The 25,626-nt window shown below is 42.0% G+C and overlaps 1 protein-coding gene across 1 annotated transcript; it reads left to right on the top strand.

Moving 5' to 3' along the window:
• Positions 1-8,460: 8,460 nt before the first annotated feature.
• Positions 8,461-25,377, top strand: RNF125 (ring finger protein 125). The gene is made up of 6 exons (XM_077809029.1): positions 8,461-8,777; positions 18,149-18,302; positions 20,589-20,683; positions 21,218-21,308; positions 24,114-24,221; positions 25,285-25,377. The coding sequence occupies exons 1-6, from the start codon at positions 8,461-8,463 to the stop codon at positions 25,375-25,377; spliced, it is 858 nt and encodes a 285-aa protein (XP_077665155.1).
• Positions 25,378-25,626: the final 249 nt, after the last annotated feature.

The raw sequence follows: 25,626 nt of genomic DNA, 5'->3' as shown, positions 1-25,626 counted from the left end.
TGCCCTGGGCTGAAGCCCTTTGGCTTCAGCTTTGGCACCTCTGCCCGGGCAGCGGGGCTTGGGCAGACTCAGGCTTCAGCATCCCCCTCCTGGGGTAGTGTTGTATTTTTTGTTGTCCAAAGGAGATCAGAATGCAATGAAGTTTAAGAAACCCTGAATTAGAGTTTGGCCCATAACAGAGAATATACACATTGTGTCCTTGCTCTTTAGCAGCATGTAAAACTAAGGGAAAACAGTAACTGGTAAAAGGAAGTAAATTTACTTACAGAAAATACTAAATTCAAGGGGTCTGACAGGAATGTAATCCTGACCTGATCAATTTTTTAGCACCAGCATTTGAACTCTTAAAATATATCATATGCATTAAGGCATGTTTAGCTTCAATTTTTTAATAGAAAAGTACATCATTTGATATTTTGCCCGCTTATTATTTGTCATGAAATATAAATATAACTCCTATTACACTTATTGTAATCATTCATCAGTAGTGTGATGTATGAGCATATACTACATGAAGAGGAAGTATTCCTTTTACTGTCATTACATCTTTTATTTGGTAAGTTAATAATAATATTCCTATAAAAGTTACTAATATTTAAACATTAAGGAGATGTAATCACCCCTGTAAAGTATGATGCCAGAAAATTGGAAAATTTTTATTTTACTTCCAAATCAAAGCTGTCACTTAAATTTACAAAGAAAACCACTTTAACAAGAGCTGGCTAATTCCAGTCAGGTCTGGATACAGCTATGTAAGTTACCTATATGAGAGAGTACTCTGGTTATATCTGGGATACGTCAAACATTTTGGGTTCTCATTTTTATTTCTTACTAAAAAGTGGGTCACATTTGGTTTTTCTCATGTGAAGGTATTAAACTACAGAAAATATAGACTGGAATTTGAATACTTATCCATGCTTCATGATAATTTATTTATATTTTGTTAATATTAATAAAAGGGTCCCATTTTCTTTGGAAGAATATGTAGCACAAAAAAATAACTGGCACATCCCAAATATATCTTACATATCAGTTTCCATTCTTAACTGAATATTAAAAATCAGGATAAAAATCTGGATAAATTTCTGTGCATTACTAAATTTGGAAGATAGCAATCAAAAACTTAAAACTTCCAGTACTCGTTATATATGAATATTAATAATTTTCAGAATAAAAAGAAAAGGAGGACTTGTGGCACCTTAGAGACTAACCAATTTATTAGACCATAAGCTTTCGTGAGCTACAGCTCACTTCATCGGATGCTGTAGCTCACGAAAGCTTATGCTCAAATAAATTGGTTAGTCTCTAAGGTGCCAAAAGTCCTCCTTTTCTTTTTGCGAATACAGACTAACACCGCTGCTACTCTGAAATTTTCAGAATGCCACCTTTGTTCAACACATACTTGCATATTAACAAACACAATGGGTGAAATTCTGCTTTCATTTTTATTGATGCAAGTCCTGAGTATCCCCACTAGCATCAGTTGCTCTGGGTTTATGTCACTGGTATGATTACACTGCAGTTAGGAAGTGTGATTGATCTCGCTACGTGTGCTGCAAATCTAACTCCAGTAACAAGAGCAGTGACACAGCAGCAGCACAGAGCGTCATGCGCTAGCCACTTTAGTATGTACCCAGAGTTCTGGGCAGGTGGGGCATGCCGTGTTGTCTTCACAGCTATTGTTATTCCAGCTAACTACGTCAAAACTAACTCTGGTATGTCTGCAGATGGTGCAATCACACCTCCTGATTGCAGTGCAGACATACCCACAACAGAGAGCAGTATTAAGACCAATGTGAGAAGCTCAGGCTTATTCACCTTTTTCAGAATTATCCTCCTGTCTCTTACAAATCCATCAGTGGTAATTTACATGTGGGTATGGGAGATCCAGGTATGGAGGGACTCCTCTATGAGAGAATCTGGCAGGAATAATCAAGGCCTTGTTCCCCAATCCTGCATTCCCTGTGCCTCAAAAACTCCCAGTACAATCAGTGCCCATTTTAGGTGGGCAATGAACACAGGATCATGCCCTTTGTCCAACAACAGCTAAGACAGTGGTTCTCAAACTTTTGTACTGGTGACCCCTTTCACATAGCAAGCCTCTGAATGCAACCCCCCCTTATAAATTAGAAACACTTTTTAATATATTTAACACCATTATAAATGCTGGAGACAAAGCAGGGTTTGGGGTGGAGGCTGACTGTTCGTGACCCCCCATGTAATAACCTTGCGACCCCCTGAGGGATCCTGATGCACAGTTTGAGAACCCCGGAGCTAACACAGTGCACTGCTTATATCTTTCTGGTAAATAATGCTAACTATTTTTATTTGCCACACGAATTTCTAAAGCGCTTAACATCAGGGTATTGAGTACAAAATCAGAAGTTAGGACAGGTAGAATAAAAAAATAAAATCCTTCAAAAATTCTACCAGTGTAGGAAGCAAGACAATGAGAAATTGCTGCAATGCTCTACAGATTCCTGTTGTCCTTGTTTATAAGCTTTATCTCCCAATTAAGCTGTTTCCTGAATTTAAATGATTAGTTTTAAAAATCTGCTCCACCTTCCCTGCATGTGACATCTAAGTCATTAGAAATGAAAGGGCTGCTTTCAAAATGATCTGTCAGCAGAAAAGCGAGTTAAAAATCTTCTCTTCATTAATTTAACTCTGCAAAACAATAGTAAACTGCATCCTAACATAATACAGAATGAATGTACTGACCTTTCAAAAAATGAGAGGTTATTTTATTTTCAAGACCATTAATCAGTGAAGTAACGATGCAATTCTATCTGATAACCCACAACCTACAATTCTATGCACTGTAAAATACTTACAGATTTTAACACATGACAAGAAAAAGTAAGCATCATTTGTAAGAAAACATGTCTGCTTGCATCGTTTCTTTGTTTTGTTTGTTCTTCTTACATTTGAGGATTCATTCCAGGATTCTTTTGCTCAGTCTTTTTAAAGGTATTGAGCTTGTTCCCCATTTTTATTTCATTATAACACATGCAGAAAGGCCCCCTCTGACTCCCCAAAAAGTATCCATTTTCTGCTTATTTCTTACATTATAAAGTCAGGGTTTGTCTATCCGCCAAGGCTTTTTAAAAAAAATAGTGAAGCAATGACACCACAAGTGACAACAAACTGAAAGTTGTGCAGTTGAGAGGTAAAAGGATTTTTATCCATTTAAAACTTTGGTGTTTGCTAGCTTTTGGAAGCAGTTTTATAATTACGGTGTCTAATGAACTCTTTGGACAAAGGATATCTTTGTTAAAGATTCAACACCATAGGCAAATTCAGGCCATGTCTACATTACAGGGACTATAGTTAAGGCTATGATTTAGTCACAGAGGTTGCGGAAGTCACGGAATCCGCAATTTCCAGCAATCTCTGTGACTTCAGCCTGCAGTGGTCGGGAGCTGCAGAGTCCCTTGCACCCAGCAGGGGCAGGGAGCTGCAGGGTACCCCCACCGCCTCCGGGGGCCCCCAGAGTTCCAAGCCACCACAGGTGGTGGGGTATCCCGCAGCTCCCATCCCAGCTGCAGTGGGGGAACCGCCCCCCTCCTGGCCATCATGGGTGGCAAGGGAACCCCTGAGCTCCCGGCCGCCACAGGCTTCCAGAGCTGTGGGCACCTGGGGTACCTTGCAGCTCCCAGCAAGGGTGGGCAATGGGGGAATCCGCCAGCTCCTGGCCACTGTGGGCAGTGGGGGAACTGCTGAGCTCACGGCTGCTGCGGGCCTCTGGAGCTGCAGGCAGCAGGAGTACCCGCAGCCCTCACTTAAGGTGGGAAAGCTCAATAACATCACCCCAAAGACACACAAAGTCCACCAGAAAAACCAGGGAAAGGCCAGACTTGAGATATCTGATAGTTTGAAGCTAAGCAAACAAACAGAAAAAAAATCCCTTAAATAAAAAAATACACGACTTTACAGGCCTCCTTTATACATCATAAAGAAGCAAATAAAAAAGTGCCCAATCCCAATTTTTCAATATCTTTTACAGGTCACTTTAAGAATCTTCACTGGAAGGCATTCTAAATCAGCCAAATGGAGCAGCTCAACTTGGGTTACGCTGTGATTTACTGAAAGGCAGAGAGCTCTGCTTCCGCCATTACCTCAACATCTCAGACTGGTACTTTGGAGTCTAGCCGTTGGATTTTGAATTCCAAAAGTTTGGTCCCTTTTCACACACTGGATAATCTGCAAGCTAGCATGGTTAGTGGGAAAGGTTTTTTTAATAGGTAAATACATGCCCTTCCTGCATGCACTGCATGCCAGTGCAGCTGCTCTGTGGTTGAATTAGGCAGGGGAAGAGAGGGATGGGTGTAATTTGCATTCCTCCTGTGCCCACAGAAGTGAATCTGGCCCATGGCTGTTTGCATCTGAAACAATAACTTAACACGAAGGAAAATTTCTTAAAAATTTGTTTGCACCTATGTTAATAGCTTCAATAGGCCTAGCATAAAAACCTGCTAACTGCTGTCACCACTTTAAGCATGCTGTCGATTAGACCAACACCAAACAGGGTTACGTGGCAGAGTGGTTAAAAATCATCTCTTTTCAAGAATCCTTATATCTTATTTTATAACATTATTACTCATGCATATACTGCCTTCAACCCGAGCAGCTCTATGATCTCATTGGGTCATATTTCATTTTGATCTTTGTCATACTCTAAAAATATATACATAGATAGATGCCTTTAAAAGGTGAGAATCAAATCTATCACCACACTGTCCAGGTACCTATATGCAATTAAGGAAAGTAAAATGTCATCCAAAAGGATTATTATTCCCCTCCCCAAAAAAAGATTTTGCCATTTTCTAAAAGGGGTCATTCTTTCCAGGACTGTCTTCTGGGTAATGGAACTCTTCTGGTAATATAATGTGGATCCATCACAAAACAAATTGGTAACCAACTGTTAACTGAATTTACAAATTCCCTGTGCTTATGAACCCCTCCTCCCCCAATAGCACATATGATAATACTGTACCTGCACAAATATCTATTGTGTATGTATTGTTTAGACTAGAATTGCTAGAAATAAAATAGTAAACAGAGCATAATAATAATTTAGGGCCATATTCTGCCAGCCTTACTCACACTGAGTTCAGTAAGAGCGGTAGAACTGGGACCTTAGCGAGTCTAAGAACCAGAGTCATGGAAGCAGAATGTAAGAGAAGGAGAAACACACCTTTACAAACACAATTCACTTCATTTTAAGATCCACATATTATGAAGCTATTAGCTTACCCTGGAGCTAAGCAGAGGTATTCCAGGGGGTACATCAGCTCATCCACATATGCCTAGTTTTACAACAGGCTACATAAAAAGCACTAGCAAAGTCAGTACAAACTAAAATTTCATACAATGAGTTGTTTATACTGTTCTACATACTATACATTGAAATGTTAGTACAATATTTATATTTCAATTGATTTATTTTACTATTATATGCTAAAATTGAGAAGGTAAGCAATTTTTCAGTAACAGTGTGCTGTGACACTTTTTCATTTTTATCTTTGATTTTGTAAGCAAGTAGTTTTTAAGTGAGGTGAAACTTGGGGGTACACAAGACAAATCAGATTCCTGGAAGAGATACAGTAGTCTGGAAAGGTTGAGAGCCACTGTTCTATAGTGCAAGAACGTGGTACTTTACAGACACATATAAAGACAAGATACCCAGTGATCAAACATTTACAATCTAGTCACAGGGAGACCAGGAGTCCGGTTTGGATGGTGTCCAGTTCTTGGATCATATTAAAGAAGTTCTGTATTAAAATCACAAATGAGTTTGATTCCCCATAGTTTAAATTCCAGGGTATTACTAATTAAGAGGTCTCTTGGTTTTTGGTACTGTTTCTCTCCCTCTATGTGTGAAACTTGCAAGCTGCTAATTGCGTTAGTACATTCTAAGACAGAATCTGTTCTCAAAGCAATTCACAGAGAGAGAGACTCAAAGCAATACTCTAACAACAGAAACAGCACCCAGAGACTCCCCGCCCTTTTGTTGTATTAACAATTGTGATTAAAATAGAGATAGAGGATGTATGTGGATGGATGCTTGGTGTGGATAATAACTGAATGATCAGAGAGGTGCCAGCCGAAGAATCCAGTGTCCATCGGCTGAAGAAGGCGTCAAGTGGAAATAACCAGAGGGACACCCCCCCCCCCCCCGAGGGCAGACTGGAATCCACCCAACAGCCTCAAGAATGGGAGAACCAAAGAACAAGATAACATCTAGCAGCACGGAGCCGTCAGGAATGTGCTATCTGCTGATTGATTCAGCAACAGCATGATGAAGCAATTCCCACAGACTGGCCTAGGAATAAATTCCTATAAAAATAGACTCTAGAAAGTGAGAACTTTGGGGGGGTCTGATTCTGCAAACCAACTTCCGGGAGCATCAGATGAGCATCTGACAAGGCCCTGCTCCCTCCTCATGTCCAGGCCACCTGGCCAGTGGCTTGGCATGAGCAACTCTAAGGCTGGTAACTATGATAACAACCTTGCAGAACCTGTGTGTGTTTGTATGAATGAATGAATAAGTAACAATACAACAGTGTGAGTTTTGTATATATTTCTTTTTATTATTATATTTACAATAAATGTGGCATTTTGCCTTGTCCCTTTAATAAGATCCTGCTGTTTTTTATTTTATTGGTACAACACAGTCAGATCTACTGACCGGACACCCAAAGTCCGGTTACTGCGGGCAGGGGAGGTGGGGAGTCACCAAGTGATCACCCGCACCAGCCCCTACTCAGCTAGGGCCACCTCCTACCTGCATGGGGTGGCTGCAACTCCCAGTCCCACCTTTGTAGGTGAGTGGGGGGAGAGAGGAAAAGCAGTGAGCGACACAGGGAGGGGGAAAGAGGAGTGAATGGGGGGTGGGACCTCAGGGAACGGGGCAGGGCAGAAGCAGGGCCTCCAGGAAGAGCGGGGCAAGGTAAGGTCTGGCTGACGTGGTGGGCAAGGGGAGGTTCCAGCACTCCTGCTGGAGTGTCCAGTTTTTAAATATTACAAAGTTGGCAACCCTATCTAGTCACAATACAGAGGGAGGAAGGGAGAAAGGGATGCAGGTACAATATAAAAGCAAAAAGAACAGGAGTACTTGTGGCACCGTAGAGACTAACAAATTTATTAGAGCATAAGCTTTCGTGGTCTACAGCCCACTTCATCGGATGCATAGAATGGAACATATAGTAAGAAGATAAGGTGGAAGTTGCCATACAAACTGCCCCGCAACTTGAAGCAAATACTCTCCAGCAACCACACACCATACAACAAAAACATTAATCCAGGAACCTATCCTTGCAACAAAGCCCGATGCCAACTCTGTCCACATATTTATTCAAGTAACACCATCATAGGACCTAATCACATTAGCCACACCACCAGGGGCTCGTTCACCTGCACTTCTACCAATGTGATATATGCCATCATGTGCCAGCAATGCCCCTCTGCCATATACATTGGCCAAACTGGACAGTCTCTATGCAAAAGAATAAATGGACACAAATCTGACATCAGGAATCATAACGTTCAAAAACCGGTAGGAGAACACTTCAACCTCTCTGGCCGCTCAATAAAAGATTTAAGGGTGGCAATTTTGCAACAGAAAAGCTTCAAAAACAGACTCCAATGAGAAACTGCTGAGCTTAATTAATATGCAAACTAGATACCATTAACCTGGGTTTGAATAGAGACTCGGAGTGGCTGGGTCATTACAAATATTGAATCTATTTCCTTATGTTAAGTATCCTCACACCTTCTTGTCAACTGTCTAAATGGGCCATCTTGATTATCACTACAAAAGTTTTTTTCTCCTGCTGATAATAGCTCATCTTAATTAATATATCCTCTTACAATTTGTATGGCAACTTCCACCTTCTCTGTGTGTGTATATATATATCTATATATATCTTCTTACTATATGTGCCATTCTATGCATCCAATGAAGTGGGCTGTAGCCCAGGAAAGCTTATGCTCTAATAAATTTGTTCCTCTCTAAGGTGCCACCAGTACTCCTGTTCTTTTTGTGGATACAGACTAACAGGGCTGCTACTCTAAACCTCTAAATATAAAGGCAAAGGCTGAAGGAAGCTGAACACTCATTGAGTTAGTGCCCCCTAGTTAGTTTGGGGTGGTGTTGGTGTCTGTGCTACCATGGACAATCCTGTCGCCCTCTGAACACTTACCAATGAAAAGAATCAGCATCTTCTTTGGCGTGGGGGGCAGGGAGGAAGAGGGACATAATTAAACAGCCAGAGCCAAAAAGGGAAGGCCGGCGCCAGGCCTCTTGTGTGCAGCTCAACTTCGGTGTGGGGGTGGATCGTGGACGCTAATCTCTGCTACGGTGCTTGTTTTAGCATCTGCCGGGCTGCGCCGCCGTGTCCCCTCTCCAGAGCCACACCAGCCTCCCAGTGGCTTCGTCTGACTCGAGTTGCGGAGAGGATGCGGGGGGAGGGCCGGGGCCGGCCCCCTCCCGCCCCCGCCCCATTGCTGCCAGCGACACAGGGAAACAGCACAACCAGCAGCCCGGCAGGACTGTCCGGCTGCGCGCTGGCCTCCCCGCCCGCGACCCGCAGCCGCTTGCCTCGCGCGATGGGCTCCCTGCTCAGCAGCGACAGCCGGGGCGCTGGCGCGGCTGCCCCTCGGTGCGCGCGGGATCTGGGGGGAGCTCCTGAGCAGCAGCAGCGGGTCCCGTCCTTTGACTGCTCCATCTGCCTGGAGGTGCTGCACCAGCCCGTGAGGACCCAGTGTGGCCACGTGTAAGCGCCGCCGTTTTGTGTCTGGCTCTAGCCGGGCAGAGTGGGTTCCTCCCAGCCAGGGGAAGGGGTTGGGGTACTGGAGACTTCCTCCCAACGAACCACCCCCACGCCCCTTGTTGGTTTTGGCTGAAGCCCGTCTTCTTCTGCGTGAAAGATTGCCAAGAAAGGAGCAGGTCTTGGCGTAACTCAGTTGAGCCTCATGGTGTTACACCAGGACGAACTTGGCCCCAAAGAGTGTAAACAAACTGGATTTTTTTTTTTAGGAAGGAGAATTGGGCTAGTTTAGGATCAAAGCCAATATTCTGTTTTTCAGCAGCGCCAAAGATTAAAACAAAAAAGTGAGGTTTTGTCTCTAAAACGATTTAAACCCCACCCCCCAAAGAGCTGGTTAACCTGGACTTTAAGGCAAGTGAGCTGGAGATCAGCTGAACAAGGGACGCTGGGGTTGGAGATCCGGTTTTCTGTACCCAGGCCATCTGTACTAGCAATTTACTGTTTCCAAAGGGGGGTGATACCTTTGGGTGGAAAGGTGTGTTAAAAGTGGGAAGGATTATTGTTACTTTTTATCATTGTTATTCTACAGCCTATTCTTAACGTTTTTGGAAGAAAAAAGTCTCCAGGGAATTTGTCATCAATCAGTAACCCAGGCACATGCTAAGGTTTCAGTTCAGTTTCAGTGTCTAGCAGTTGTGTGATCAGCTACCTGGTGTGTTAGCTCGTTTTGGGCCTTTTCTATACTAGGATTTTTCTGACCTGTAATTTTCAGTGTGCAGCTCCACTAGAGTTGGTACTGGGGGAGAATGTGGGTGGCGTAAACCAGGTTCAAACAAGTTGAGGCATTTTTAACAGCATGTCAGATCAGGGTCAGATAGTATAGTGGTAAAAATGCCTGAGCCGTGCCTGTGTTACAGCCTCTGTTAATGCTACCTGTTGGAAATTGTGGGCCCAAAAGATTCCTACTGTAAACACAGCCAAAAAGTTGCTGTGTGTATTTGTCTCTCCTGGCTGAGCCAAGCACACAAATGCTATTAGTAGGATTTTTACACTTGAGGCAGCCAGGAAAACGAGCAGACCTTGAAACTAGGAAATCATACCAGTCTGCGCAAATACTTATTTATTCTGCCAAAGTTGGTAACAAAAAGCTTTGTTTAAACCGTGCTTGTGTTTGGAACTCCAAAGGAAGTTTCCTTTTGATTCAATAATTTAAATGGGAAAATTCTTTTCCAGAAGCACAGAAAGAAAAGAAAAAAAAGATTTGGGGCCTAATGCAAGAGTCTTTGCGCAGGTGAATTTCCAGTACACTAGTAACACACGAGAGGAAGGGCTGAAGGATAAGACTCAAATTTTTTGACTAAAGATTTAATATTTGGCCACAGGTGAGTTTTTAAAGCGGAGCAAGAAATACAAACCCAGAAAAAGCTCTATGAATTAGCTCAGAAACAAACACTATGAATGAAGTAGTCAAGTAATAAAAACCTAACATAACCTATGGCCAAACATTTCCTCTTTAAAGGAAGGTTTCCGAGTAGCAGCCGTGTTAGTTTGTATCTGCAAAAAGAAAAGGAGTACTTGTGGCACCTTAGAGACTAACCAATTTATTTGAGCATAAGCTTTCGTGAGCTACAGCTCACTTCATCGGATGCATGTAGTGAAAAATACAGTGGGGAGATTTTATATACACAGAGTCTCTGTGACTCAAGTCCTGCGCCTAAATCAAGTTCTGACCAAAATGAAAACCCCTTAATTTCAAACTGCTGCTGCTTTTAATTCAAGTTGGTTGGCCTAGTAGCGGGTACAGGCTAAAGCTCAACTTAGTACAACTCATCACACTACGCAGGCTAAGTCTACTCATTTTATGCCACTGTCCTCCCAATACCTTCCTACAATTCATCTCCATGTGCCCCTGAAAGACAAGTTCTTGCACAAGATTTCAATCAATCAATCATCCAGAAACTGTATTTGGAGAGCAGAGGAATAGGGCCCTCAACAAGATTCAAGGACAACATCCTGAGAAGCTCAGCGTTTATTTCTTCTACCCCCATCCTGGCTGTTTTGTGGTATTTATGTATTTACATTTGTATTGACCAAATAAAACTGGAGAGCAAACTGTTTTAATGGTAGGACTCAGCTGTAGAGTAGTTTATGTTATAGCCTGAAATGTATCCAGACTGCTTCCTGGTTAGTCAGTAGAGGGAAGAAGTCACTGCCCAGTAACAGAATATTATCTTGTACACAATAAATTCTTGTGTTTCCATCTGTCCTGATATGCTATATCACCCTTCCCCAATGGTGATTTGATAGGTAGGGTGGACAAAGGACAAACCGGTCTTATACCATGTGACATTAACAGGGGCGGGCCCCTGACAACTCACCTGAACCATGATCACGGATGTTTATAGAAGACTATTAAACCCTGTCTAAAATACAAAAGTAATCCAGATTAAAACCTGGCTGTGAAACATGGCTGAGGTCAAATCACGTTAGAACATGGTTTATTCTTGGATAGAAAACATGTTAGGCCTGATGTACCACTCCCTGGTGCTTTGTGTAGTTGTTTACACCTGGCAAAGTAGGTGCAAAATGTCACCACCAGCCTGAGAATTCTGATTTGGTAGTATTCCACCTACTTTGCCTAGGTGTAAATTACTGTACAAGGGGCAAGGCAGTGGAGATTCAGAACCACTACAACTATTTACCTTTTGGACATTTTCCAAAGATTTCCCAGTGTTGCTAACACCAGCTGAGCTCCAGCACCGTTAGCAACATTTAGAGCCGTAGGTCCAAATTCTTAGGACCAGTGTTACTGCACCGGGAAAGAAAGAAAAAAAACATATTATAATACAGTTTTCCTGCATTCATATTCAAATGTGGTGGGTTTTTTAGTGCAGCTAGGTCCTTAGACCTTTTTAAATGTATAGTTTGAGTAAAGGACATTTATGAAAAACTCATTGTTCTCAGCCAATTTTTACATACTGCAGACCCATTGATCAGATTGCTATGATAATAATCTTTTTACTAGGGAAATATAAACTTCTGGTAACATGAGACACAATTTTTTTTCCAGCTTGTAATGGGATATTTACTCTGCCAGTAACTATGGTGCTTTGGATTATTGACCACAGGTCCATTGACTCCCTAGATAAGTTTGTCTCCTAACAGAGGCACACCTAGATTGCTAGTTTAAAAACGTATATATTTATCTGGATTAAGTATTGGTTGAAATGCAGTATCTGGACCTGCGAGTGATGGTTTAGCACATTCTGGATCAAAAAGGGAAATTTGAGGAAGCTATATTTGTTGCCCATTTTGTGCAATATACAGACTATGTTTCCTCACTGCATTTTTGGCTTTCGAACACATTGAAGGAGGAGAAAATGGAAAAATTAAGGTAAAAATGAAGTGAAAATATCAAAGTTTATTGCTTCAGTTCTCATTTCAGCAAGCCTAGACAAAACATCAGTAAAAGCTTTCAGCATGCTCACAGCATGAGCTCAGAGAATCATGTGGACACTCTCTCTGGCAGTCTGCCATTTGTCAAGCATGTCCACAGAGAAATCTGATAACACTTTTTGTGCACCTGCTGTTGAGAGCTTCACAGTGTAATTTCCATAGTCCTGACTTCATCCCATCACATCCTTGACAGCTTCGCTAATTTTAACAAACCAAATCCTGGTGTCTCTCATGTTAGTAGTAAGTCTCCTACTGACTTTAATGAGAAGAGGATTTAGTCCAGACTACCTGCTATTTTCAAACCTTATTTAACATAATGAGGGTGGCAGGCTCTACCTCCCACAATTTTTTTTTAAGAATCTGCTTAAGACTTTTCTTTGGTAACTCCACAACACAGCAAACAGGAGATCAAGAATGAGCTCTCAAAACTGGAGACTCTCATACAAAACCAACCTTCCACACAAACTTCCACGTGGCTGGACATTACAAAAACGAGACAAGCTGTTTACAACACACACTTCTCTACAGAGGAAAAAGGACAGTAAACTATCAAAACTCCTACATGCCACAGGGGGCTACAACAGTAATACACTTAACTCACCCAACAATATTGTTAATCTATCCAACCACACACTGAGCCCGGCAGAAGAGTCTGTCCTATCTCAGGGATTCTCTTTCTGCCCCATCACCCCCACGCACATGATACAGTTCTGCGGTGATCTGGAAGCCTACTTTCACTGTCTCCGACACAAGGAATATTTTCAACACACCACTGAACAGTGCACTGACCCACAGGAACCCTCCTACCAACACTACAAGAAGAACTCTGCATGGACTCCTTCTGATGGTCGAAATAACAGACTGGACTTCTACATAGAGTGCTTCCGCAGATGTGCACAGGCTGAAATTGTGAACACACAGTATCACTTGCCCCATAACCTCAGCCATACAGAACGCAACGCCATCCATAGCCTCAGAAACAACTCTGACATTATAATCAAAGGGGCTGACAAAGGAGGTGCTGTAGTCATCATGAACAGGTCGGATTATGAACAGGAGGCTGCCAGGCAACTCTCCAACACCACATTCTACAGGTCACTGTCCTCTGATCCCCACTATCCTCTGATCCCTCTGAGGAGTACCAAAAGAAATTACACCATCTGCTCAAGAAGCTCCCTGCTATAGCACAGGAACAAATCTCCATAAACCTGGAAATCCTGGACACCCCATCATCTCGGGCATTGGCACTCTTACAGCAGGATTATCTGGCTATTTGGACTCTCTCCTCAGACCTACACTACCAGCACTCCTAGCTATCTTTGAGATATTTCCTGAGGAAACTACAATGCATTGGTGATCTTCCTGAAAACACCATCCTGGCCACCATGGATGTAGAAGCTCTTTACACCAATATTCCACACAAGGATGGACTACAAGCTGTCAGGAACAGTATCCCTGATGAGGCCCCGGCACACCTTTGTGACTTTGTCCTCACCCACAACCATTTCACATTTGGACAACTTATACAACTTATACCTTCAAGTCAGCGGCATTGCTATGGGTACCCTCATGGCCCCACAGTATGCCAACCTTTTTATGGCTGACTTAGAACAACTCATCCTCAGCTATCATCCCCTAGCGCCCCTCCTCTACTTGCGCTACATTGATGACATCTTCATCATATGGACCCATGGGAAGGAGGCCCTTGAAGAATTCCACCTGTATTTCAACAATTTCAACCCCACCACCAACCTCAGCCTGGACCAGTCCACACAAGAGATCCACTTCCTGGACACTACAGTGCAAATAAGTGATGGTCACATAAACACCACCCTATACCGGAAATCTACTGACCGCTATACTTACCTACATGTCTCCTGTTTCCATCCAGGACACACCACACAATCCATTGTCTACAACAGAGGTGGGCAAACGACCGTCCTGCCCGGCCCCCAAGCTCCTGGCCTGGGAGGCTAGACCCCGGCCCCTCCCCTGCTGTTCCTCCTCCCCTGCAGGAATGCTGCCGCGCGGGCAGCGCTCTGGGCGGTGGGGCTGCCTGCTCATGCAGGGCAGCACAGCAGCATGTCTGGCTCCAGCTGGGAAGCGGCGGCCAGACGTGCTGCTCGGAGCGGTGTGGTAAGGGGGCCGGGGTCAGGGGGTTGGATAAGGGGTAGGGAGTCCCAGGGGGCAGTCAGGGGACAGGGAGCAGGGGGCAGTTGGATGGGGTGGAGGTTCAGGGGGTGGTGTTCAGGGGACAGGGAACAGGGGACAGTTGGATAGGGCAGAGGTTCTGGGAGGGCAGTCAGGGGATGGGGAGCAGGGAGAGTTAGAGGGGGGGTTTGAGAGGGGGTGGGGTCCTGGGGGGCGGTTAGGGGCAGGGGTCCTAGGAGGGGGTGTCTGGGGACAAGGAGCAGGGGGGGTTGGATGGGTCAGGGGTTTTGAGGGGGGCAGGCAGGAGGCAGGAAGTGGCAGGGGGCAGATGGGGGTGGGTGCCAGGCTGTTTGGGGAGGCACAGCCTTCCCTACCCAGCCCTCCATACAGTTTTGCACCCCGATATGGCCCTCAAGCCAAAAAGTTTTTCCCACCCCTACTCTACAGCCAAACCCTAAGATACAACCGCATTTGCTCCAATCCCTCAGACAGAGACAAACACCTACAAGATCTTTATCAAGCATTCTGAAAACTACAATACCCACCTGGGGAAGTGAGGAAACAGATTGACAGAGCGAGATGGGTACCCAGAAGTCACCTACTACAGGACAGGCCCAACAAGGAAAATAACAGAACACCACTGGCCATCACGTACAGCCCCCAGCTAAAACCTCTCCAGCACATCATCAACGATCTACAACCTCTCCTGGAATGTGATCCCTCGCTCTCACAGACCTTGGGAGACAGGCCAGTCCTCGCTTACAGACAGCCCCCCAACCTGAAGCAAATACTCACCAGCAACTACACACCACAGAAACACTAACCCAGGAACCAATCCCTGTAACAAACCTGGTTGCCTACTCTGTCCCCATATCTACTCTAGCAACACCATCAGAGGACCCAACCACATCAGCCACACCATCAGGTGTCATTCGTCTGCACATCTACTAATGTGATATATGCCATCATGTGTCAGCAATGCCGCTCTACCATATACATTGGCCAAACCAGACGGTCTCTACTTAAAAGAATAAATGGACACAAATCAGACATCAGGCATGGTAACATACAAAAGCCAGTAGGAGAATGCTTCAATCTCTCTGGACATTCAATAACAGATTTAAAAGTAGCCATCCTTCAACAAAAAAACCTTCAAAAACAGACTTCAAAGAAAAACTGCAGAGCTACAAGTCATTTGCAAACTTAACACTATTAATTTGGGCTTGAATAGGGGCCAGGAGTGGCTGGCTCACTACAAAAGCAATTTTCCCTCTCTTGGTATTGACACCTCCTCATCAATTATTGGGAGTGGACCACATCCACCTTAACTGAATTGGCCTTGTCAACACTGGTTCTCCACTTAGAATCATAGAAGATTAGGGTTGGAAGAGACCTCAGGAGGTCATCTAGTCCAACCCCCTGCTCAAAGCAGGACCAACACCAACTAAATCATCTCAGCCAGGGCTTTGTCAAGCCGGGCCTTAAAAACCTCCAAGGATGTAAGGTAACTCCCTTCTCTTCATGTGCCAGTATATTTATGCCTGTATCTGTAATTTTCACTGCATGCATCTGAAGAAGTGCGGTTTTTTACCCACAAAAGCTTATGTCAAAATAAATCTGTTAGTCTTTATGGTGCCACCAGACTCCTCGTTGTTTTTGTGGATACAGACTAACACAGCTACCCCTCTGATACTCTGCAACACCACACCTCTATACCAATATATATTAATATTCTGCCTTAAAAGATACCTCCAAAGCCAATTCTATCACATTTCCAATAAGACTGGTGTTTGACTGGATAATTCTTCCAGCTCCTTATACCACTCTCTTTCTAACTTTCCCAGTTTGTAGGCTCCAGTTTAATCTTGGGGTAAACACAATCCTGAGATGACTGAACTGCCTGCTGTGTTGTGAATCCATTCTTTCTCTCTTGAACAGGTCCAGAAAGAGGGTATTCCCACACCAGCCCCTATTCTTGGGCCGTTAGGGCTCAAATTAAGGGCTATACCCCCCGATCTCTCCCGCTACTTACGGTGCACCAGCCAAGCAGGCTGGACCATATCCAGTTGCTCTGTTTGAAATGATAGCCAGAGATCATAACTACATACTCCTGCTCCAAACAGGGCATATTCGTAGCCTTATGTTCCACAGTGATGTGTGTTCTATCACCCTGAGAGGATGAGGAACCCCAGTTAGCCAACCTTTACTCCACCTAGGTCTGCCAGAGATAATGGCAATTAATGCCCCTGACTCCTGTCCCCTCTGCGATGAGATGGAATCCTTGGCACATGCCCACCTCCAATGTGCAAGATTGCACCCACTCTTTTGGCTCCTCCAGAACCTCCTGCTGAGTTTCTGTTTGCACTTTACTCCACATCTATTCTGCTATGCACTCCCTATCTGTGACCCCAAGAAATCATGTGACTTGCTAGTCAACCTCCTCCTAGCACCATGATGGCCATACCTCAGTCAAGGAGGAGGACACTCAACGGAGAGGTTCTCTGCAATAGTAGAGCCTACTTCCATTTCCTTGTCATTTCACTGGTCTGGGCAGAGTGTCTCTGGGCAGCATCCACTTACTCCTTGGACTCCTTTATGAAGCAGTGGGATGCTGTCTAGGGTTCTCTGCTTGGTGTCCCCATCTGGAACCCTTGTTTTGAACTTTTGACCCCAATTCCTATTCATGTTTTATCATTTGTTGTCTCATGGAATCTTGTTTTCTGAGCTCTGTGGCCCCTCCCTCAATTGAGGAGGTGGGCCTCTTGTCTAGGTGGACTTGGGCCCACCCTCCCAAAATTCAGATTAGCCCTCAAACCTTCCTCATGTCCCAATCCACCCCTATATCCCTCTTGCATTTGTTTTCTTTCTACTTAATACCATACTCTTAGATAAACTATGATTTATCCCGTTGAAATTCAAAAGCATCTAATTGCCTCCATAGTTCATTGTGCATTTGTGATCTTATAGCCACTTCATTTACATAAAGTAACCTAAGCATTATCTTCCTGTCCAGGTTTTTAAGTAATTTACATAAATGTTAAAAAGGGTTGCAGACAAGTTAACCCCTTGTTATCCTGAACCCTTCACTATTTTTATTTTAGCCTCGATTCTACTGTCTGAATAAACCTCCCCTACTCTCATTCCTTCTAAAGTATTACAGCTTCTGCCATAATTTACTTGTATTCACAATAGCAAGTGCAGGAGAAATCTGCCAAACAAACCTACAGCTTATTGTTTTGAAGCCAAATATACAGCCCTTAAATACTTTTAGAGAACACACAAGTGCACAGTGATGCTGCAAAGCAGGGTTATTGTGGGTTTATATTCAGACCAGGGCTCTGACATTCTACCAACCCCCCAGGCAAATTATTCCTGCCAGAGGCAGCATTAATATGTGGGACATGGGCTGATCAGGTCAAGGGGCAACATGCTAAATTGTGGCATTTTTACTGCCTGCACCTACAGGAGTCACCCTTGCTACCATCAGTGTTGCTGTACTAATGGAACATTATGGATAAAAATTTTCCTATTGTAGAAACTCCAATGACCTGTACATTACTTTATCAACAAAGTTATAGAGTAGGATGCTACAAGCAAACAACACACCTATTAACTGACTAGATCTGCCATAGAAACTGATCATCATGCCATATTATATTAGTGATGACATATATACACACACACCCCCAACTGGAATGTCACCATAATTATGATTTATTTGTACTGCTTTAATGGAAAGTGTTTATATTTGTTTTAATTTCTTTATGCAGATTCTGTCACTCCTGTATTGTTACAAGTTTAAGGAATAATACATGGACATGTCCTTATTGCCGGTCTTATCTTCCTTCTGAAGGAATTCCAGCTACTGATATTGCCAAGAAGATGAAGACTGTATACCAAAACTGCACAGAGTGTGACACACAGGTTTGCAAGTCTAACGTTCATTACTGATTAACTCTAAAGATATTCTGTGCACAAGAAATGATAAGATTAAGGCCTCTTTTCTAGGCTGTGTCTACAGTTAAACTGCTACAGCAGCACACTGCAGTTGGTGCTTCAGCGTAGCCATACACTGCAGCAATAAGAGGGGTTCTCCCAGCGCTGTCATTGATCCACCTCCCCAAGACACGGTAGCTAGATCAAGGGAAATGTTTTGCCATTGACCTAGTGCTGTCACCACTGGGGCTCAGGTCCCTTGAACTACAAGTCACACCCGGGTGTGGATTTTCACACCCTTGAACAATGTAGCTGGATTGACCTAATTTTTTAGCACAGACCTGGCCTCAGGGCAAGCAGAATATTTTGCTGTAGCAATGCCAGTCAATTTCCTCATGTAAACAAACTCTAAAATAAACTCAGTCAGACCAATTGGACCTACTTATCCCAGGTCCAGATTTGCCAGGGTTGAGTCTCCACTACCTTAGACTGTGGCCTTATTTAGACTAGGGAAAAAGTGCTTTTCTAAATTGAGTGAACTCAGCTGCAAGAACCTACACTATAACAACCTGCTAGAATCAAACTAAAGGTGTTAAATTGCATCTACATTAGTGTTACTGGTGTTTTCCGTCAAGTTAAAATACCTCAATTGAGCTAACAACTGGAAAAAAAACCCACACCTTTTTTTCTTAATTTAGGCAAGGCGCTTGTGTTATCATTTACCCCTGTGCAAAGTTGCTTGTAAAATGTTACCATTGTGCACATGTGTAAATCACTAAACAAATTGCAAAGCAGTAGAGAATTAGGCCCATCATTTCTAACTTTGCAGGGTCGAGCAAGAGAATGAATTAGCAGGTCTGGACAAGGAAGACAGTTGATTCGTACTTTACTCATATACATTAATTTGAAAGTTTATACAAAACCAAAACATTTTGTCACTTTGTTCACAACCTTTCACTGCATACTTGTCCCCTTTGCATTCTGCATAATGAATACCCCATCCTGTTTTGATTTTAAGTATAGGCCAGAACAGCAACTCCTTCCTCATTCTTCTTTCTCAGTGTCTTACTTCCTTTTATCTTATCAGCTGCAAAATAAAACCTACTAATTCTTCTATATCAGCTGTAAGGTGAACATATTGCAGCGGAATGCCACAATGAAGGGATGAATTTAGGAAGTGCTGTTGTTATCTGATTAGTTAGATTACAAACAGCATCAGAAACATATCAGGGATGTTATATAATAGTGTGACTTTTATTTTTTATTTTCACCTTGTGTTTTGTATTTCAGAAAACTGTATTTCACTGGTAATGGATAGTTTAAGGCAGTGCCTTAATACTACTACATGTGCATTTTTGTAGTTTTTTTTATTTGAGTCAGAGGCAACAGAAAATGTCATTGATATGTCAAGGAGTACAAGGCTCTTGTTGTTTTTCTTTGTAAAAAATACGTAAAGGACCTGGTTCACATGATTTACTGTAACATGGTCATGAAGTAAAGTGAATGGGCCAGATCTCAGTTACATCCGTGTAAGACCCAAATCCCAGTCCCAATGAAGCCAATGAGAGTTTTGCTATTGACTTAGTCAGTACTAGGATTTGGCCCTCAGTCTAGTAAAAGTATCGTGGATTTTAGTAGAGTCAGTCCAGATTTGCACCAGTGTAACGGAGAGGAATGCGATCAAATAGGTCTTTTTACCTGCATAAGACCTGGTGGGTAGGACCCACTGTCTCCAACACTTCATTTCACGATCTAAAATGTTAGTCTGAAAACCAGGACAAAAGTCTCAAACTGCTAGATATCTAGTTCTAATTAATTTTACACTCAAAAACATGCACTTTTTTGATAGGTAATATATTGAAATAATCTGCTCAGTCAGTAAGATCTTATAACTCCTGAGAAGTTGGGCTAATAATAGAAATTATGATATATTCTTAATGAAAATGCTACCACTCTAATGAAAATAGCTCTCAAGCAAACTGGCCTCTAAGTTTTCAGACTTGGTTTACAATAGGTTGATATAGCTATGGTGCTCAGAGGGGTGAAAAATCCAAGGAAAGGGAAAAACCCCTTCCATCGCTATAGTCTGCATCTACACTACAAGGTTATAGCAGCATGGCTACAACATCATAGCTGTGCTACTGTAGTGCAGATAATGTAAACCTGGCCTCAGAATGGCAAAGATAATAAGCTATGCTAAGTGAACAAGACCACCAGGTATATGACATGTCTGTTGGGCTAAAGAATAACAGGTTGCTTCTTAATATTGCCTAGGTATGTCTGAGTGAAATGAGAGTTCATTTAAGGACTTGTGAGCAATATATAGAAAAATATGGACCTCTACAAGAGCTTGGAGACACAGCAACGAGGTACAGCCCTTTGATGATCATAATGTGACCACTGCTCTGTTGAGTTTACTGTATATTGGTGTTGGGATAAAATAGTACAAAGTACAGCTGGTCAAACAATTACAAAAAGAAAAAAGGTTGAAGTTTGGAAGTTGTTTCCATTTCACAGGGTTTGACATGTAGCCATTTTCTGTTTTTTACAATTTGTCACTTTTTTATCAAAATGGTCATCAGTTTTTTTGTCTATTGAAACCCAGTAATAATGATTTTGAGAATGTTCTCAATAAGAAACAATATGAAATGTGACACTTTTCAAAAATAAAAAAAAATCAAGTCCACAGCTTTTTCATTAACGTTTTTATTTTTGAAAAAAGGCCATTTTTTATCACATTCTTTCTTTGAAAAATTTCAACCATTGTATAGCATACAGCTAAGAATCAGCATTTTTAAATATTTAGGGTAAAATCCTCATTACTTTTTGGAAAACAAAATCTACCTGTGTTTTTTATAAACAAAGAAAGTCATTCATAATCATGCCACCTTTGTAATTCCCAGATATGCCTGTCCATTTTGCCAGTGTGAGTTGCATGAAGATGATCTAATGGACCATTGTCTCACTTATCATAGAACAGAAAGGAGAGCAGTGGTAACTATCTTTCAGTCAGTTATATGTACAAATGTGTACTTTATTGAACTTACATATTAAACTGATTGATCCTGTTTGGCTGCAGATACTAGTAGACATGACAACAGGTGGAAAAAAAGCATGAATTACAAACTTGGCTTGGATGACACAGTAATTACAAAAATAAGTGGCCTGCACCCAATCTGTACCAGTGATTCCACCACAGCTAGCGTGGATGCTAGAAAAGAGTATCAAAAGTTCTATGCTAGAAATACACCCATATGTCATGATGGCTCCAAAGGAGAGTTTATAGTTAGCCCTTTGGACTAATGACATGCATTTTCAAAATGCCATGCCACCAACAGTTTTACTAGATTCAGTGATTCTTCCACTTTTAAAATTCTGTATTCATCATTTCTCTCCATGGACCCAACATCAGCTCCTAACCTCCTATACTCCACTTTCTGTGCAGTATTTTCTGTCTATCTTGATAGTCCTCTTGCCTAGCACAAAACGATCTATGGATCATTATTTGAGAACTACTCTAGTGATTCATAAGAGCTACAAAGGACACACAGGACAATGACAAATTATTACAGTTGTACAAACAAAACTACATAGAATGGCCCCAAACCTAGGGCTCCATGAGGCATAAGGGTCTGACTGTGGGGATCAAATTACAGGATTAAGACCTGTATATAGGCCTGATCTTGACAAGTTCTGTGCACGACTCTCACTGATTTCACTAGGAGTTGAATTTGCTTAAGACCTGATCCTGAGGGATGCCAAATCAAAAAGTTAACAAATTGAATGACTGATATATGACACAACTATCCCTCATCACTAATAAAACAAAGGACAACACTCTCTTCTCCCTTATGGTGCAGGTTAGTTCTCAATCTGCTTAACTACTATCAGATTGATGTTAACATTTTGGTAGGTCTGTGTACATCAGGGGTGGGCAAAGTTTTTGGCCCAAGGGCCACATCTGGGTATGGAAATTATATGGCGGACCATGAATGCTCACAGTTCCTGGCTAATGAGAGCTCCGGGGGGCGGCACTTGAGGCAGGGGCAGCATGCGGAGTCCTCTGGCTGCCCCTACACATAGGAACAGGAGTGGGGACATGCTGCTGCTTCTGGAAGCTGTGCGGAGCCCCAGCATGCCCGGAGCAGGGCAAGTCCCGAACCCCGCTCCCCATTGGGAGCTCGAGGGCCAGATTAAAATGTCTAAAGGGCTGGATGCAGCCCCCGGGCCGTAGTTTGCCCACCCCTGGTGTATGTAGTATTGGGAGTACAAATTAAGGAAAGAATAAATAAGGTTACAGTTGAACATTGGGTTCACCATTAAGAGTTACTACCCTAGCAGATCATATTTTGCCAAATTTTAGTTGTGTGGTTTTAAATTAGGTTCAGCATTTATTTGTTCAAGTCTACTGATTGTTCAGCACATATAGAAGCCAACCTGGTAATTGCCAAACAAAAATGTTACATTTTTTAGCATAAATATGTTTATTTATAGTACTTAGAGCAAATGCGTAAGCAGTAGCTGTGTGCAGTTATGGGGCAGAATAAGGCCTTTAAAACTTAGTTAACCCTCTTGTGTTAAAAGGTCTCACTCCACAATTAAACAAGTTTATCCCTTATACACCAGTAAATAATATACATTACACAGCATTTCATTAAAATGGTCTAACACCTTCCTTGAAAACCTCACACAAATATACAAACTATAGTTTAATTTAAATAATGTTTAGATTATAGAACAAACCCCTAAAAGAGTCAAGAAATTCCTCTATGTCACATTGATGTCATAGCAACATGACCTATAAATGTGACTAACTGGTACAGCAAGAGCATAGACACTGCTCATTGCATAATTTGTTACCAGAATCCTGCCACATAGCAAAGGGTTCTCCAGGGCAGGTTGGGGAAATACTCCATATGGCAGTGGTTGCAGCTAGAAGACTGGCCTCTCCCCTTAATCTTGAAACCCTAGAAGTGTAGGACTGGAAGGGACCTCAGTAGGTCATCTAGTCCAGTCCCCTGCATTCAAGGCAGGACTAAGTAATAACTAGATCATCCACCCTCCGTGGGATGTATTGTGTGGGTTGGCACATTAGATATCTGAGAGTGCTCAGTTGAGGTTCATGGAGAGATTCTGGTCTGCTGTTTCTACCTCCTCTTTCATACCAGAAGAGCACAGAGCAGGATTTAGCTCTAAAAGTATCAGTCAATAAGTTAGCCTTTTATACTTTGCTATAAACATGCTATTCAAATGCTGTTTTAATGTGTACTAATATTTTTATTATATGATTTGAAGTAAATGTTGCAACAATTACAATGGTTAGCTATATTGCAGAGGACCAAAAATTATGAAGGAACTAAAATCTCCTTCCAAAACAATGAAGGCATTTTTGTTTTAAGTAGCACAGTAAACCACCACATATGTAAGTGGGAGCCCCATTATTTTCAGTGGAAAAATAAATCATGTGGCACATAGGTTGGGAGCACAACAAATAACTCTTCATTTTACAGTCTTGGGTTAGCCGGTAGCAGGGAAGGAGTTAAGCATGAGATGAGGGCAGACAGACACCCCCATGGGATCACTGAACAGAAAACACGCAACTGGGATTAACCTAACTTTACTGCTGGACTGCAGGTATATTGTGTTTGGCAGTAAATATATTTATGTCACTCAAAGAAAGCCATTTAGCTATTACTGTTCCAGATATTTCACATTTCTCTCCCCTTAACACTGATAATATTTCCTTCTGCAACGTCTTTGTAATGAAAACTCAATATTGATAGTTTTTCCCATTTACAGTACTGTCCAATTTGTCGTTTAATACCTGGTGAAAATCCAAGCTATTTTAGCAGGAATTTTATAAGGCACCTTCAGCTCAGACACACATTCTACCATGAAGACTACATAGTGAGTAAATAATATAATCGTTTTTATAAGCTACTGTCCTGACTTCTTTACATATCTCCCTCCGTACCTCTTACAATCAATATGTCATATGAGGGTATGCATTAAATTGTCAGAATGTCATGCTTAGGTTACGTTGTGAGGTTACGAAGAAGTAATAGATATTAGTGGGGGCAACAGACTCTAGTGGTAAGAACGCAAGACTGAGAGTTGGGAGACATGGATTCTATTCCCAGTTCTGCTGCTAAGTCATGGTGTGACCTTTGGCAAACACTTAACCTCTCTCTGTTCCTCAACTTACCCCACTGGCTTCAATGGATTGAGCTATTAAACAACAGCTACTTACACTCTCCTAACTCGATAAAATTTAGACTATACATAACAAGAGTTGAAACACTATTAAAAATATCAAGAACATTTTTTCAGTGGTTTCCTTTATCGCCCTGACTGACATTCATCCAGACGTCATACTGAAAAAAAGAGATGAATCCAATACTTTCTAAAGTGAGGGCAGACCCCTGAGGAAGTGGTGCCAGACTTGAGAAAACCACATGTGCCATCAATAAAATGTTAATCTATACTACATGCATATAAGAGTAATACACCTGGGTTGGATAATATTTTATTGATGGCTCATGTATTTTTTTTATCTTGTTTGCCACAGAGTGCTGAGATACGCAACATTTTGTTATTTGTATATATAATTACATAATATGCATCTGTGTGTCTGGGGCCTGTAATAAATACCATAGGAGTTACTGGTGTTTGCATATCGTATTTTACTTGTCAGTCTCTTCTGGCATTCTTCCTTTTATAATTAAATTTGTTTCATAGTAAAGATTTCACCCACGATAAATTGTCAATGCTTAAAACTGAGTAGTATAATGTAAGTCCCCAATCCTGCAAACTACTTATGTATGTGCTTAACTTTAAGCATACATATAGTTCCACTGAAATCAATGTTTTGTTGGGTCATAGTCTAATCAAGCTCTCAAGAATAGAAATAGCTTGTTAAAATGGTAATTGTTTTTATCTGCCTAAATATCTTTTTCTTTTCTTATTCCAGGATATAAACATAGTAGAAGAAGCCCTTATTGAAAACGTTCTACACCAGTCATTTTTAGAATATGTGCATGTGAATCATCCAAACAGCACATAATTCTACTGAAAAGGGTGGGATAGATGTTCAACAGATTACGTTGTTCATTCAGATTCAGTTTTTATAGTTACTGGGATGTTGTCAGATTTTAGACTTAAACAGGTTGATTGAAAAAATAGTTTTGTTTTTAAATTAAATTCCAACTCCATCAGACAAAAATGTAAAAGATCACACTGCCATATTGCTGTTTTTGAACACCTAAAATGCAGTAATCACTGTCTGCCTGTACTACCTTATTCCTCATTGACA

This window comes from Eretmochelys imbricata, chromosome 2 (assembly GCF_965152235.1).
Source record: "Eretmochelys imbricata isolate rEreImb1 chromosome 2, rEreImb1.hap1, whole genome shotgun sequence".
Lineage (NCBI taxonomy): Eukaryota > Metazoa > Chordata > Testudines > Cheloniidae > Eretmochelys > Eretmochelys imbricata.
Note: the sequence above shows the minus strand (reverse complement) of the source record. Positions and strands in the feature narration are given on the sequence as shown.